At 46.2% G+C, this 17,500-nt stretch overlaps 1 protein-coding gene across 1 annotated transcript in view; it reads right to left on the bottom strand.

The window, feature by feature from the left end:
- The window catches only part of OCRL (OCRL, inositol polyphosphate-5-phosphatase), a 55,489-nt gene that overhangs the window by 10,614 nt on the left and 27,375 nt on the right, over positions 1-17,500 (bottom strand). Inside the window, exons 11-15 of the mRNA XM_018563902.1 lie at positions 14,676-14,811; positions 12,332-12,442; positions 9,647-9,812; positions 6,575-6,810; positions 2,568-2,591 (exon numbers count right to left, since the gene is read on the bottom strand). Coding sequence (XP_018419404.1) covers positions 2,568-2,591; positions 6,575-6,810; positions 9,647-9,812; positions 12,332-12,442; positions 14,676-14,811 — 673 coding nt within the window. The remainder of the gene's footprint in view (positions 1-2,567; positions 2,592-6,574; positions 6,811-9,646; positions 9,813-12,331; positions 12,443-14,675; positions 14,812-17,500) is intronic.

The raw sequence follows: 17,500 nt of genomic DNA on the forward strand, positions 1-17,500 counted from the left end.
GGGGGTGTAGAGGCAGTTTTGCTTTTTGGTACAACGCCAGATTACTAGGTAAAGAGTTAGTAAATCGATTATTTTGTGTCATTGGCTCTAAAATGAATTGCTCTTACTGTGTATACAATGTTTCTTTCATTACTATATTCTTAGTATATACCTGGTGGATCCTATTCTCTCTACATCTCTTTTCACAGCGTCAACACTATCCCGACCAATCCACCAATTTTAGCGCTTCCTCTCACAGTGAATGCTCCAGGTTCGCGCTGGAATAATCCATGCTCTGCCCCGAGGGTTCTATTGGATAACACATCCCATGCATCCATAAGCCATGCTCTGCCCCGAGGGTTCTATTGGATAACACATCCCAGGCATCCCTTTAGACCTGCATTCACCCCGGGTGGTTCAGACTTTAGCTGTGTGATCTGCTGAGCAGTTGCTTGATTACAAATCAAGCAAAGTCTGCAGCACCCAGAAGCCAGCAGGAAGGCGTATGCGGGGGATGTGTTCTATCATACAATGTTCGGCCTTAGAGCTTCGTCACACGTTGAACTAACTATCAGACAGTGGGGTGCAGAGATGAATGGGCTACATCACATGACTGCGGGATAAAAAGATAAAAAACATAACTGAGCTTAGTGAAATGATGCGATTTAAGGGTCAGCTTTGTTGGGCTTATTTAATGCTCACATGCACCAAGTATGTCCGATGGGTTTACATGCCCTTTAACCCCTTCGTGACGGGAGACGTACACTGTACGTCCAGCCACAAAGGGACCAAATGACTTGTCACGTACACTGTACGTGACGAGTTATTTGCTGCTTTAGAGGGCTGTTAATCGCTGAGAATCAGCTTTTAACATTCATTAATGTATGCCCTTACTACAGAGGCATTCATTAATGAAAGGGTTAACCTTTTTCAGACACCCGATACCTTAATATCGGGTGTCTGAGAGTCAAAGCAAAGCGGACACAGATGCCGGCTTTTGCCGGCATTCTGACAGCTCGTATAGATCGAGAGATATCTCTCTCAAGCTATACTGGCTTTTTTTTTTTTCTTTCATGAATAGATACAAAATGTGTCTATTCCTACAATGTATCTATTCCTGGAAGAAGAATGTTTGTTTGCTGATCGTTGTTGCAACAATCAGAAAACATTTAGTAACAGCTGAATCCTGAACTGCTGCAGGATCAGTGTCACTAACTTATTATCGGCTGTTCTGAAGTTTGAAGCAGCCTGATAATAACCAAAAATTTATTAATTTATCATGCAGTAACAGTGAGATTAATTCACAAAATCTGCTTGATATAATTAAATAAATAAAATAACATTTTTAAGTTAAAAAAAAAAGTGAAAAGTGTAAAAAAAAAAAAAAATTGTGAAAAGTGTAAAAAAAATAAAAAAATGTGTAAAAAATAAAATAAAATAAGGGACAAATAAATGAATGTATTTATTGCATTTTTTTAGCTGTGCTGGTTTTGTAAAAAAAATACTACAAATCAAAACTGGGAAAAAAGTGTTTTTTTTAAACGTTTTTTTCCTCTTTTTTTATATTTTATTTGTCCTAAGTGAGGCGTTAGACGCACATATGTGATATAAATATGTAGCCCTATCTGTCCTCTAAAAAACAATATATAATATGTGTGGGTGCACTTTGTAAGAAAGTATATTACTGACGTGGAAGAATCACACAGCAAAAATGTCAAAAGTGTGTCAGTCATTTACGAACAGAAACTAAAAACAAGCTCAGTCATGAAGGGGTTAATAAAACTAAGGGCCTGAATGCTGCACAAGATCTTCCCAACCTCTTACAGGTCTCTGACACGTGACCATAGAATACTTTAGGGGACTTCAGTCAAGACTGTTTATGAAATGCGGAAGAAGCAGCAGAATTAACCAAGCAGACATGACCCCATGGTGGCAACGACAGAACAGCTACCCCCAGGACAGGGGCGAGAGGGTTAGATACCAGACAGAGCGGCTCATTTCTGAAATGGAGCGAAAGTGTCACCTGCAGAAAACAACATCATGAAGAACGACAGAACTTTACTTGGATCCTGTAGTAACTAGGGATACAACGATACTGGTATTTCGGTATCGAGTACCGATATTTTTTTTTTTCCCGTACTCGCCGATACCGAATACCGGAAGTCCCATTCAGGAAGCCAGGCGGCGTGTAATTACTCGCCATCTGGCTTTCTGATTAGCAGGGAAGCCGCCCCCATGCTTCTCGTCATTAGGCGACGAGAAAGCATGGAGCCGACTTTCTAGCCAATCAGGAAGCCGGGCGCCGTGAAATGACACGCTGCCCGGCTTCCTGATTGGCCGGGAAGCCGGCTCCATGCTACCTCGTCACATACCGGAAGTATCGGGCTAGGCATTGAAGCATTTGAGGCGAGTACTAGCCCAAATACTCGGCATCGGCACTGATACCAGTATCGGTGCATCCCTAGTAGTAACTTTTCAACTTCCACTCCGATGTTCAGAAATGAGCCCCGGCAATCACAATCACAACGGAGGACACAAAGGACAGAGACGGGACGAGAACGGAGCCCAGATACTGAATACAATGTTACCTTCTCTGAGAAACTGTCTTCTCCCTACGAGCAGAGGTGAAAGCAGAGGGAGGAAGAGAGGAGAAAAAGACTGGTGAGAAGAGAAGTTTAAGATGAAGAGTCGAGATAGTTCAATAATGGACCATGGAGCAAATACGAAACACTGTACTTGGAGGAGGAAGAGGAGTTTAAAATGTGACATGGAAATCTGCTCATTGCCAATAAGTGGTGAAGGAAAGCAGCGCGGCTTTGTCAGGTGAGCGGTGATAAAGTTCATGTGCAGTGGAGAGACGTGCGCCAAACTAAGAGCCAGCTACACTAAGGCCTTGTTCACACCAAGCGCGGAGCAGGTGCAGAGCAGAGCAGGTGCAGACCGGATCAAAACTGCGTCCAATGTATTCCTATGGTATTTTTAGCTCCAGTTCACATCGCAGCGTGCAGATTCAGTGCAGGTAAAAAAACTGCAGCAGGCCCTATTTTACCTGCTCTGGATCTGCAAACGCATCAAAAACGCATGCAAATGCCTGGAACGCACTGAAAGCCCATGTTAAACTAAAAAAAAAAAAAAATGTTTTTGACAAAAACGCGTCAAACATGCATCTAAAAGACTAGCGTGTGCAGAAACCTGACCGGATCTGCTCTGCATTTGGTGTGAACAAGGCCTAAAGCCTCATTCACACAACGTAGAGTCGGGCCGTGCGACGTGCATGGCCGTTCCTGGGAGGGACAGGTGCTGCGTGTGATTGCACGCAGCAGCCTGTCCTTCCCTATGGGTAGACGCAGCCATATGCATACCCGAGCTGCACATCTGTCTGCACGGACACCCGGATGTGCAGTTCGGGTGTGCGTATGACAGCGTACGGCCGCGTCCTCCCATAGGGAAGAACAGGTTGCTGCGTCCAATCACACGCAGCACTTCTCCTTCCCGGGAGCGGTCCGATACTGCTGTGCACGTCGCACGGATCTGTACAGGCCGACTCTACGCTGTTTGAATGAGGCCTTAATGGCCAAACGTCTGTGAAGGTTCTCATTCCTCCAGGTCACGGCATATCTGTAAAAAATAAATCAAGGTAACAGGACTTGCTGTGCTTTTCTCAAAGACGTTTCGCTGGTCATCTGACCAGCTTTCTCAATTCTGAATGACCTCTGGGAATAAATATGGTGAATGTTGCTCCAATCAACATAATGTGTTTATCATACCCAGCATGGGTCATCAGAGACTTCATGGAGGTAAGGTGTTGAATGCATTTGCACGATTGGAGCTAGCAGGTGTTATTAAGCTGCCCAGAGAGAGGTGTTATTTGTATGTGGCAGACAATTTTACACAAATGGCCTCTTTTGAACCAGGCTTCCTCTCTTTCCAGGATGCATGCTTGACTGTCTTCAAAGGAGTGACCTTTTTTTTTTTTTAAGATGTAGGTACAGAGCTGAATCCTGACCAGAGGGTTTGGCTCTTGAGGCCATTTATGTTAAAATGTGGAAATGGAGCCGATATATTAAAAAGGAGAACTATGGGGTTAAGTCTTTTCCCCATAGTTCTCCTTAGGGTAACGGGAGGACACAAACTAGCGTCCTCCCATCACCCTAGGCTCAGTGTATAGAGAGCTGCTGCTCACTATATACTGAGACGCCGCAATGGAAGCGTATCCCGACAATTATGCCGGGATCCGCCCAGCTGCGTGAGTGACAGCTGGCTCTGCCTATCTAGAGGCAGAGCCAGCTGTACCCGCCCCCTCCCCCGTCCGTTCCGCCAGTCAGCGCTGGCGGATCGGAGCGGGGAGGGGGGAATCCAGCCCCTCCCCTGTCACGGCTCTCTGATCGAGAGGTGAGCGAACGCCGGTATGTGTTCGCTCACCTCCCGATCTACTGAGCCGACCTGCGACAGTCTCATTGTCACAGGTCGGCTAGAACTATAGATCAGGTCTATAGATAGATTAGGCATTCGGGAGGCATTTTCAAGGCATCCAAAAAGGCTTGCAAAATGCCCAGCAAGTAGGAGAGTGTTATAGGGGAAGAGATGTCATAAAAGGGAAGTGACCAGCTTTGAGGTGTGCTTAGGCTGTGGTGAAATATACCGGCATATTATTGGTCTTCTGTACTGTGTATTGCTGGCTATGACTCGCTCTGCCTGGTACTTGCAATGCCTGGCAATGGGTATGGCTGGCACTGCTTTGGATGACACTGATAACAGCTGGCACTACAGGGGGGCATAGGTCAGGCTGTCACAGGTTACAAGTACACGGCTAGCTGCTGTTCTTTCGATGGCAAAACACGGGCTGTGTGCAGACAGGAAGTGTCATCTGCACCGGCTCTGTGCAATCTCTGATTCTCCGTGGTTTTTGGGCTTGCAAAACCTCCTATATCTCTCCTGAACACATGTGCAATGCTTCTTGAATGCCCCAAAAAATACTATTAGGAGCACTGACCGAGTCTTTAAGGGGCATTTCTATATACTTCAATGATGGCATTTGTCCACTGGCAATGCCTCCAGAACGTGACATGCACACACAGCAACACAACGCTATGCCCATGTGTGAACTGCGCGGAGTGGCTGCTAATGCATTATCCGACATAAGCCCGAATGGCTCTTTCACATGTGTGTAATAAACCCGGCATTTGAGAAGCGTTTCTTACGACTCTCTGCTGTCTAATAATGCCCATGTGGGATAAAACAATAGCAACCGCCCAGTACAGTTCACACGTGGCTGATAGCGTTGTGTCAAAAAATAGAGTGCATGTTGCGTTCATGACAGACAGGAAGTGTCATCTGCAGCTGCCCTGTCCACCTACTCTGATTCCCCATAGGTTTTTGGGCTTGCAAAACCTCCTATACCTCTCCTGAACACCTGTGCAACACTTCTTAAATGCCTAAAAGATACTCTAGGGAGCACTGACCGAGCGTTTAGAGGGCGTTTCAATATTCTTCAATGGAGGCATTATTCCACGCTCGGTCAATGCTCTCTAGAGCCTTGGTTCTCAACTGGTGGGTTGTGACCCAAAAGTGGGTCGCGACCCCATGTTCAGTGGGTCACCGCATGTCTTCCACTTTTCTAGTTTTGGAGGCTCCTTAGCCTCCCCATAGTGCAGCACCGTCCATTCTTGCACCGAGCAGCCATTCAAAATATGCTGCCCGGCGCTGAGTGTTGACTTGTCGAGGTGGGCTGGGGGTATGGCTGCGAGGGAGTTCCGCTCATACGTGCATTGCTTACAGCTCCCTCGCATGTCCTGTAGAGGTGCCTGGACTAGAGCGACACCACATTCTGGCTCCCGGAAACCTCTACAGGGCGCGCATAGGAGCTGTACAAGCAATGCACATATGGATGGAGCTCCATCACAGCACAGCATCCCACGCTGCCGTGCGTTCCATTGCAGTGCGATTTGGGTCACGACTTAATGATCGAGGACAAATGTGGGTCCTGAGGTTACACAGGTTGAGAACCACTAATCTAGAGCATCTTTTAGGCATTTAAGAAGCGTTGCACAGGTGTTCAGGAGAGGTATAGGAGGTTTTGCAAGCCCGAAAGCCACTGGGGAATCATAGGGTGGACAGAGCAGCTGCACATGACACTTCCTGTCTGCACACAGCCAGTGTTTTGTGAATGTCACAGCTAGGGTTTTCCCAACAAAAGAGCCGGAGGTTTCCCAAAATTGTAGCCTGAAATATGTCAGAAATAACTTCGGCTGATTCCGGCAGTAGAGCAACACCCGGAATTGTATGAGCCAAGTCTGCGCAGCTACTGCGACTCCTGCCGGTCACTTCCCTTTATTACATCACTTCCCCTTTAACACTCCCCTACTTGCAGGGCATTCTGCACGCGTTTTTGGCACCTCCCGAATGCCTTGTTACACTATAGGTGTGTTAATCGCCGTTGCTGCGAGACAGAAAACACTGCAAACGAAGTCAAACCCCACGCGTGCGGCATGGACGGCAAAGGCAGATTTTATGGTTCTCAATTTAATAAATCTAGGATAGGACAGCAAGAAAAGGTTTCACCACAAGCGTCTACCAGGAGGCACACCGTTCTCACCAGGTCAATGAGTTTGGTAACTGGGATCTCCCGGATGGCCCTCTTCATTCGGCACAAGGCCTCCAGAGACGTGCCGAATGAGCTGACCAGGTAGTTCCCGGTGATGGTCAGGAAGTAATCTTTGCCGCGGTCAAGGTGAAGAACCAGGATGTCCTCGATGGCGTCCTGACCCGAGTTCAGCAGCGTGACGGAGTCTTTGCTGACGTAAACTTCCAGACTGATCTCGACCGACTCGTCTGAGGACAGGAAATGATTGTGAAATAAAAGCAAGGAATGCCAGAAGTCTATAAATAGTAACAGTTCACATATAGAAAGATAAAGGGCGGCGCCGAGTGGCTAATTGAATGCAGTTCAGCAGCTTGGCGTGTTGGTTAATAGCAACTCCTGCCAAAAAGTTAAAGTGACTCATGACCCAAGAACAAAAATGTAATAAGTAGCAGCTCACTGGTATTTAGGTGTAGCGGCTGCATTCGTTTTCCTTCAGGCTTTTTCTTTCTCTTGGTGATCCTGCCAGTAACACACTTCCTGACCTAGGCTGACAACGATCACTCACTGTGCTATATCTATGGTGGAGCAGAGTTGTCACCCTAGGACAAGAAGTATATTTGGGTTACAGAACAGCTCCCTCTCTATATAACATAGGTGGGAGGTGTTGTGTAGTCGACACAGAGCTGGTGACAGTAAGCGGAGCCAGGGAGCACAGAAGGTTATCAGCTCACAAGATTTCTGGACAGTGATCAGAAAGATAAAACATAATTCTTTCAATGGTATGTAGTATTTAACCGATGGAAAGGGTAGCACAAGAAGCACTTCTCATTGGTCAGCGCAGTTAGTGCCTTAAGTATAGGGATGCACCGATACTAGTATTTGGGTGAGTACTCGTACTCGCCCAAATGCTCCGATACCAGAACTTACTGTTAAAGGTAGATCTCCCTTTGACCGGCAATTCCGAGGAAGCATGGAGCCGGCTTACTGTCCAATCAGGAAGCCGGGTGGTGGGTTACTTGTTGCCAGGCAGCCTGATTGGTCAGGAAGCCAGGCATTCTCGGCATGTGAAGCCGGTGATCTTTCGATAGAACACTGGCTTACCAGGAAATCAGGAAGCCAGCCAATGGGTCATGATCCGTTGTCCAACTTCCTGGTAATCGGGGCACCGGTATCGGCGAGTACCAAAATATATACACATATACACATACAGATGATGTATAAAAAAACAAAACTGAGTATTGCAGTGTGCAATGATTCTTATTGGACTAACAAAATATATAAAAGACAAGCTTTCGAGAGTTAACCTCTCTTCTTCAGGTCAGAAGCAATACTGATCAACATGACAACATTTACCACTTAAAGCAAGAGAAAGTTGTTAGGGAGGGGGGGTGAGTGGGGTGTCATAAATGTTGGACCTGGGAGTAAAGAATGTATCCTGATAACTAGAACACAGAACAAATAAACAGATTTGTTCTGTTTGGTCCCCATCACCGGGAACTACCTGGTCAGCTCATTCGGCACGTCTCTGGAGGCCTTGTGCCGAATGAAGAGGCCCATCCGGGAGATCCCAGATTTGTTCTGTGTTCTAGTTATCAGGATACATTCTTTACTCCCAGGTCCAACATTTATGACACCCCACTCACCCCCCCTCCCTAACAACTTTCTCTTGCTTTTAAGTGGTAAATGTTGTCATGTTGATCAGTATTGCTTCTAACCTGAAGAAGAGAGGATAACTCTTGTCTTTTATATATTTTGTTAGTCCAATAAGAAAGGTATGATTGCACACTGCAATACTGCGTTTTGTTTTTTTATACATCTTCTCTACTGGACTAATACGGCTTACCCATTTACATTATTTACATTTATATATATATTCGTACCTGATACAGAAAAAACAGTATCGGTGCATCACTACTTAAGTACGAACAAAAATTTAACTTATTTGTGTATCACTCGGCTGTAGATCCTCCAAGCTCGCTCCCGGGATGGACTACAATCTCAATACAAATCAGTAAACTAAACGTGAGATTGTAGTCCATCACAGGAGTGATCTTAGAGAGGTGACTCCTTTACAACACACCCAGGGACCATGGGGAACACAAGTAGTCACCCTCCAGAAGGAAGGACAGTGTCAGCACCTATTCAGAGATGATTGGAGGATCTACAGCCGAGTGATACACAAATAAAATGTCACCAGCACACCAATCCTTTAGCTAAAGCCTGATGAAGGGACCCTGCGCGGTCCCGAAAGTGCTTGTTTGGTCATATGACAAAAAACTTCAATAAATGAAGCTTTTGCTATCTTAAAAGGATTGGTGTGCTGGTGACATTTCTACAATTTTGCTGACATTCGCAGCGCCATCCTCGGCCACTGCGAGCACTCCCCACTACAAGGGACATAAAGGTAAGGAGTGCGACAAGGATAGTACTTATTGATACACAAATAAGATACATTGTTGTTAATAATTAAGGCTCTTGAATGCATATTTAAGATTTAACTTCTGAGTTTAGTGTCACTTTAAAGTGCGCTTTATAGTCCTATACACCTTTTTGCAGTTAATTTGATTTATCGCCGGTCACCTTTGGCATTCCCAGGTCCATCTGGCGCGGGTAGTATAATGGGACTTGCAATCACTGTTCTATTGCTACATTGCTATATTTCACGCCAGCACAGGGGTGAAAGTCACAAGGATCGGGTAGTGGAGTGTCTTCTTGCTTTGTCTGGAACAATAAAGTTTGAAGGAGTGGCAGATACAAGTGTGTGACCTGATGGGACATATGCTTGGTGGTGGTCATGGAGCCTAAGGTTTGCACTTGCTGCTGGAGACACAGGGTTGATGGGAAGCTTAGGAGATATTTTTGGAGTTATCCACATCTATTGAAGATTTTGCTTACTTGGCATCAGTATTTTTCATAAGCGCTGAAATGTTTTAATTAAAACACAATACTTTGAGCTCATGGGGAGTCAGAAGGCCTGTAGCAGCTGCCACATGTGCCACCCCTGCAGTCATCCCCACCAATCTCATTACATCCGCTCCAAGATGAAGAATAAAATATAATTTCCAAAAGACATCAACGACTTACTTGGCTCCAGGTATCCCTCGCAGGGCTCAGCTCGCAGCCAGGGTTTACAGTACTGAGTGTCGTTCAGTTTTGGGATGAATGAGAAGTGACAGGTAACCTGCCCGTCATTCTGGATGTCAAATTTTTCGATCTGCAGCTGCCGGAACCTCACCCGCTCGAACTTGAACTGCGGAACAAATCACAGACAGTAAATGAAGAGTACAAATATAATGTACTGCAAGTGAACTGCAAATAATAATTCCAATGAAATGTATCAGGAAAATGATATCTGGATCACTAAAATGACTCGGGTCTTCCCCTGTGCTCAACAGCTACCCATCAGCTCCTGAAACATGTGAGGGGGGCAACAGTTTGCAATGTTCTGACTTTGCTGTGCATGGGATCATTAGATGTATACAGATACACTTAAGTTAAAAGACAACTATGGGGTAAGTGTTTTTCCCCATAGTTTTCTTTAGGGTCACGGGAGAACATAAACTAACCTCCTCCCGTGACCCAAAGCTCAGTATATAGCAGGTTATTGCCCGCAATATACTGTGAGCGCTGCAGCCGGAACAGATCCTGACAATCCTGTCGAGATCCGCCCAGCTGCGTGAGTGACAGCTGGCTCTGCCTATCTAGAGGCAGAGCCAGCTGTACCCGCCCCTTCCCCCTTCTGTTCCTCCACTCAGTGCTGGAGGATCGGAGAAGGGAGCAGTGACTGAGTCACCGCTCACTGCAGGGAGACGATCGGGAAGTGATCGGATCGGCGGCATGTTTCTGCTCACTTCCTGATCCATCGAGCCGAGCTGCGACAGCTTCTTTGTCACAGGTCGGCTCTAACTATGAGGATCAATGGAAATCACTCATCTCATTAGTTCTCTTTTATTTATATTTTCCAACAAGAAGAGAGAGCTTAGCAGTAGTGTTTGCTTAACCGTCTTCCTACCGCCAAACTGTAAAAGAAATAAACAGCTGGGAGGCGGGGGCGTCTACTTCAGGAGCGACATTTTAAAACGTCATTCCAGAAACAGCCATTGAGCACCTTCTAGTCTTTTTGTATTATGTAAATGGGAGAATGAAAGGATCAGCGGCAGCAGCTGATTGATTCTTAGTGACCGAGAGATCTTTCTTTAACCCTTTCACTGCCTCTCTATCCTTACCTACCGATCTCCAAACCTGCCTCTTTATTGTGATCTCTACATTACCCCTTCAGCTCCCTCATCCTGCAAATTAACCCTTTCATCTCCATCCTGCCATTGTACGTGACCTAGTACAGAACATGGATGATGTGTATTTTAGGGAGCTGGGGAGGTCCACCATACGTTGGATATTGTTGAGCCTGTGTATTCATTGTGTCATGGGTGGGGATGGGAGTTCCAAAAGAGCTGGGACGTGCAGCATTGGCCAGTGTATGGGGCTGTCAGCTCCTTTCAGCCGGCATTCCTCGATCAGCTGATCGAAGGACACGGCTGGGATATCTTCGAGCTGCCCGCTCTGATCGGGTATTCTGACAGGTGGAGGCGGCACCTGTCAGAATACAATGCAAACGGCAGTGATTCCTCGATCGACGCTCAGTTTGTGTTGGAGGAATTGCGTCAATTTCTCCCGTTCAGCCCACGGGTTGAACAAAAGAAATTGACAGGTGTATGGCCAGCTTAGGAGTGCTTACCATTTGGCTTTATACATATTTTAAATAGATACAGTTAGGACAGATACCGGAAAACTCCTTTATACTAGCTTAAGGGAGAACTATGAGGCGAGTGATTTACACTCACCCTCATAGTTAGAGCCGACCTGTGACAAAGAAGCTGTCACACGTCGGCTCTATGGATTGAGAAGTGAGCGAACACATACCGTCGCTCGCTCACTTCCCGATCTGCTCCCTGCAGAGAGCCGTGACTGTCAGTCACCGCTCCCCGCAGGGATTCCTCTCCTCCCCTCTCCGATCCTCCAGATCTGGCTGCAGGAATGGACGGGGAGGGGGCGGGCACATCTGGCTCTGACTCTAGAGAGGCAGAGCCAGCTGTCACTCACGCAGCTGGGTGGATCATGACAGTATTGTCAGGATCCGTCCCGGCAGCCGACCTCTCAGTATATAGCTGGCAATAGCCCGCTATATACTGAGCTTTGGATCACGGAAGGACGCTAGAATATGTCCTCCCGTGACCCTAAAGAGAACTATGGGATAAAAAGGTTACCCCACAGTAATCTTTGAATAAAGTAATCCGCTGTTAAACAAGACCCGGGGAGTGGCAAGGTAAGCACGGTGAGCCAATCAGACCTCACTGGCTTTTCTCAGTATAATATTGTGACCATGGTAAAGCACAAGTACAACATCATTATTATTATTACATAGTATTTATATAGCGCCAACAGTTTGCGCAGCGCTTTACAATGTAAGGAAGACATTACAATTACAATACAATTCAAGACAAGATGGTAAGGAGGGCATCATCATCACCATCCAATCGTCAGGCTGAAGGTCGGTAAGTGACAAAGCCGTGTTCCTGAATGGCAGAGGCACTAAGTGAGGTCGCTGATGTGCATGTGCTGTCTGGCAGGTCTGCCCACATCACAAGACTAGCAGTACAGAATTACAAATCAGTCAGCAAGCGTAACGCTTTCCCTGTACAGGTTTCAGTTGTGTATTCAGCTTTTTCTGCCTGAAGGTCAGATTGACAGATGACGCAATCGCACACTCACCTCTCTTCTGCTGAGGTTTAAGGAAGGAAGGAAATCATTTTCCATTCTGTCCATCATCCGCACAATGTCCTCAAACGCCTTCCGGTATCGACGCTCATCGACCACTTTCACCTGGAAAGGTACCAAACACACAGACAGAGGTCAGGAAACTATAACTAGGGAACGGATGTGCTTAGTATTATCTTTGTATGTAGATAGTGCTGATCCATTCCGCAGCACTCTACAGAGTGGAAAGGAGAAAGAACAAAAGGGAAATGCAGAGACGTGCGTGCCAAGAAAAATGAATAGCAAACTACAAAATATGACAGAGCCGACATCTGCAAAACTGACTTGTGCTTCGAATGTCGCAGAAGATATTGTACCGTCTCTGTGCGATCTCCATAAAGATGACCGTACACTCTGACTGTACAATTGTTAACCCTTCGTGTTTTAAAAGCCGATTAACATTGAGCTTAACTTTATCGAGCAAACCCCATTAGTAAACTCAAAAAGCATGCACGGCAAATACTGTTTTGTACCTTTTTTTTTTTTGGCAGCAGTCACATGACTGCTATACACCCTCTGCCTCCCCAAAGCTCCCAGATAGGGCAGTGCAAATTAACGATTAATTTCTCGATTAATCGTTAATCTTTTTGATCGATTAAAATTTTTTTGATCGATTAAATTTTTATTTGAAACTTTCAGCACAGCAATGAAGTAAAAACATGAAATAGGATCACACTAATCCAGCACGTTATTATTCTGAGTTGCCCCACTCAAGAGGCGGCCATATTGAGTGGGGCACGTGAGATAAATAACGTGCTGGATTAGTGTGATTCTAGTTCATTTTATTACTTCATTGCTGTGCTGTATGTGTATAGGCCAATGTAGTTGGATCTGTATGTGTGTTATAATCAAAATGAATCGATTAAAAAAAATTTAGGTGTAGGTGGTGATATAGGGATGATTGACATCCCTAGTCGCTCCATGCCTGAAGCACGTGGCAAATCAAGCTGAGCAGCCTGGGAAGTCGCAGTCTAAAGTTGGCCATACACCTATAGATTATCTGCAGATTTTCTCATAGACAGATGGAGGAATCGTTTGCACTTTTTCCATCTACGCTAAACTGTGTGGATGGAAGAATCTCCCGCTGGGCCAAGCTTCAGTATCTTGCTAGTCGGCCCCGCTGGCTCTCAAAATACCTGAACAATCTGATTGGATGCCGGCATTGCTCAGGTGTTTTGAGAGCCAGTGAGGCTGACTAGAAGGTACTGAGGCATGGCCCAGTGGGAGATTCCTCCATGCACACAGCTTAGCGTAGATGGAGGAATCTGTTGCACTTTTTCCATCTGACCATAGACAATCTGCAGAAAATCTATAGGTGTATGGCCAGCTTGACTACAGAACTACAGCCATTCATGGTAATGCCACGGTGTCCTGTATGCCCCATTAAAAGACACGAGGACGCAAACTGACCACGCTAGCACGGATCTGCTTCTGTGCTTATTGTGGTCAGAAAGGAAGAGGATGTCCATTAGTCACACTGAGACTGGAAGGAGCACCAGGTATATAGTATGGCTTCAGCTTTTATTGAACAAATACAAGCTACCAGTAGTTTAGGTTTTCAGATTAGGGGTTTACAATCTGACTGCACAAGCGCTTTTAGATATACCAACTGCGTGGTGACTGTAAAGTTTACATCAGGGGTAGGCAAAATCTGACCTTCTGCTGTGGTGATACGACAAATCCCATAATGCATCTGCCTCTGGAAGTCATGCCTGTGGCTGTCAGAGTCTTGCAATGCCCAATGGGATTTATAGTTGCACCATAGCTAGAGGGCCGGAGTTTGCTTACCCCTGATCTACGTAATTTTTGGTAAATATAAGGTGACTGTACAGAGATTGTACATTCAGACTGTAATGTACATGGTGCGTTTTACGCTCACTTTACATGTTATAGTCTGACTTTAGATTTACCAAAACTTTGTCATATGAGATCTTACCTAAACTATCCAATCAGTTTGTAGCCAGTCAGACAGACGTTTGCACTTCACCGGTTGGTGGAGCTAAAGGATTGTGTATGGTGAGCTTGACATATACTGTGCCAGCATCTATGCAGTGCAGGGGCCTGCAAGATTGGATACAGATTGAGCTATAGACCTCCTATTACCTAGCTGCTGGTTAATGATAAACGATAAAGTAAATTTCAATGGCAATACGTGCAACCTGCCTAAACAGACCATTCAATTTATATCCAATCTGAGAATCCTTTGTACTACATACTTCTTGGTAGGTCTATAAGAGATTGTACAACAACAAGACTGTACAGTGTGTGTGGTCAGGCAGTAAATATATGCGTCGCTTACCCCGATGCTGAACAGAGAGCTGACGGGTTTGTGGTCGCTGGTTTTCAGCTCCATGTGGCTGCGGTATTTCAGCTGTTTAATATTACTTCCTCTCCACAGAACGCGGTCACACCAGGCCGGCACACGGCACTTGCCACTGGAGATCACCAAAGAAAGGAGTGTTACCAGTATAAGCCAATGGTGGTAGTTTAGTCTGCGAGGGATTTATTGGATTTTTTATATAGTCTGAATTCCATTCCATTTTTTTTATGAAGTACAAATCCAAAACACAAGCTTTACTCCTTGTTTGAAGGGACCCAAACTGTGCATACCATAAAGAACAATGCCCACAAGTCAACAGAAGTGATTACAACCCTAAGTGCACATACCATTACATATACATGAAGGTACAGGCTATATAAATAAAGTGGACTTGACCTTAACGCGACACTCATCTCAGGAGTTAAATCTTAAAAATGCATTCAAGTACCTTAAAGGAGAACTATGGAGTAAACTTTTTATCCCATAGTTCTCCTTAGGGTCACAGGAGGACATATACTAACCTCCTCCTGTGACCCAAAGCTCGGTATATAACGAGCTATATACGTAGAGCGCCACAGCCGGAAACGGATCCCGACAATACTGTCGGCATCCACCCAGCTGGTTGATAGGCAGAGCTAGCTGTTCCCGCCCCCTTCCCCGTCCATTCCTCCATTCAGGACTGGAGGATAGGAGAGGGGGGTCCCTGTGGGGAGCGGTGACTGATCCTGCAGGGAGATGATCGGGAAGTGAGCGAGCGACGGTATGTGTTCACTTACTTCCCGATCTACAGGGCCGACGTGTGACAGTTTCAATGTCACACGTCAGCTCTAACTATGAGGATGAGTGGAAATCACTCACCTCATAGTTAAAGGAAAACTATTAACAACAATGTCTCTTATTTGTGTATCACTCGGCTGTAGATCCTCCAATCATCTCTGAATTGGTGCTGACACTGTCCTTCCTTCTGGAGAGGGGCTACTTTTGTTCCCCATGGTCCCTGTGTGTGTTGTATACCCTGTTTCCCCGAAAATAAGACCTAGTACTATTTTTGGGAATTGCTAAAATATAAGACCTACCCTGAAAATAAGACCTTGTTGTGACCATTCCCAGGGCCGGTGGTGGCATAAGGGGGGAACTTGAAGAGCCGTGGGAGAGAATCGGCGGTGCCAATGAAGCCAGCGCTAGAGGAAGCGAGGCGGCAGCACAGGGAGCAGAGCTGATGTTTCCTCTATAGCGCCGACTCCTGTCACAGGCGCAGTGATACCAAATGCACTCCGCCTGTGAGGAATCGATAGAGAAAGCGCGCTTCGCTCATTCTGGCCAGCGATTGGTTGGAAAATTGCTCTTGGAAAGGTACGACACCCTTGATCACAATATTTTTGTACATGAATACATGTAGACTGTTGTACAGGAATAACTGTTGATTGTTGTACATTAAAATAAAATAAAAAATAAGCCCTACCCCGAAAATAAGACCTAGAGTGTTTTTTTGAGCCGAAAAAATATAAGACAGTGTCTTATTTTCGGGGAAACACGGTAGTAGTCACTGCTACAAGCTCGCTCCCGGGATGGACTACAATCTCATGCTTAGTTTACTCATTTGTATTGAGATTGTAGTCCATCATGGGACTGCAATCAAACGGGGTTCCTCTATACATGCTAAACAGGGTTGATGGAGGAAGCTCCCGCTGCGCTATTCTATTTTGAGAGTAGGCCCTGCCAGCTGTCAAAATACCTGAACACTGACCGGATTGCTTTCACTGTTCAGCTGACAATTTTCCAATAGAAGGGTGTCAGGTGGGAGCTGGCAGATAGGGACACCAACTAAGCAAATTTCAGCAGGTTCACTTCAGGATTTTGAAAAGTTTACCCTTCCAGTGGGGCTACCCACTGCAAGGGTAAAGGTTAACTGCTCGTTAAAGGAGAACTATGGGGTTAAGGCTTTTCCCCATAGTTCTCCGTAGGGTAACGGGAGGACACAAACTAGCGTCCTCCCGTCACCCTAGGCTCAGTATACCGCGAGCTACAGCTCACGATATACTGAGACGCCGCAGCTGAAGCGGATCCCGACAATTGTACCGGGATCCGACCAGCTGCGTGACTGACAGCTGGCTCTGCCTATATAGAGGCAGAGCCAGCTGTACCCGCCCCCTCCCCCGTCCGTTCCGCCAGTCAGCGCTGGAGGATCGGAGCGGGGAGGGGGGGAATCCAGTAGGGCTGCAACAACTAATCGACATAATCGATTATTGAAAAAGTTGTCAACTTTTTCAATAATCGATTAATCGGCTTCCGATCAGTTGGTCCCATTCACGACTCCACACACGCTGCGCGCCGCACCTCCTCCCCACCTCACTCGCCGCTGCCAGACCCGCCAGCATCCACGCTCTTCACGCCGCACCTCCTCCCCGTCTCACACTCACCGCCCACCCACATCCACGATCGGCAAAGGGACGCGGGGAGATGTAGTAAGGAGGAGCAGGTGTGGGGGGATGACAGCCGCCAATAGACAGGTCCGATCTCAGAAGCAAGTTGCTGGAAGACTGCTCAGGTAAGCCTGCACTCCCCCCCACATGGTGCTCTATAATGTATTGCTGGGATAGTGGGATTTGTATTCCTCGATAGCTGATGGTACATTGTGCTGTATATTATACATGGGAATACACATCCCAGCAATACATTGTACACTGTATGTATAATGTATTGCTGGCATTTGTTGTATTCCTAAATAGCTGGTGATATTCTGCACTGCGCTGTATAGAGGACTACAAATCCCAGCAATAATGCATTACACAGCGCAATGCGGA

This window comes from Nanorana parkeri, unplaced genomic scaffold (genome assembly GCF_000935625.1).
Source record: "Nanorana parkeri isolate BGI_ZX_2015 unplaced genomic scaffold, ASM93562v1 scaffold708, whole genome shotgun sequence".
NCBI lineage: Eukaryota > Metazoa > Chordata > Amphibia > Anura > Dicroglossidae > Nanorana > Nanorana parkeri.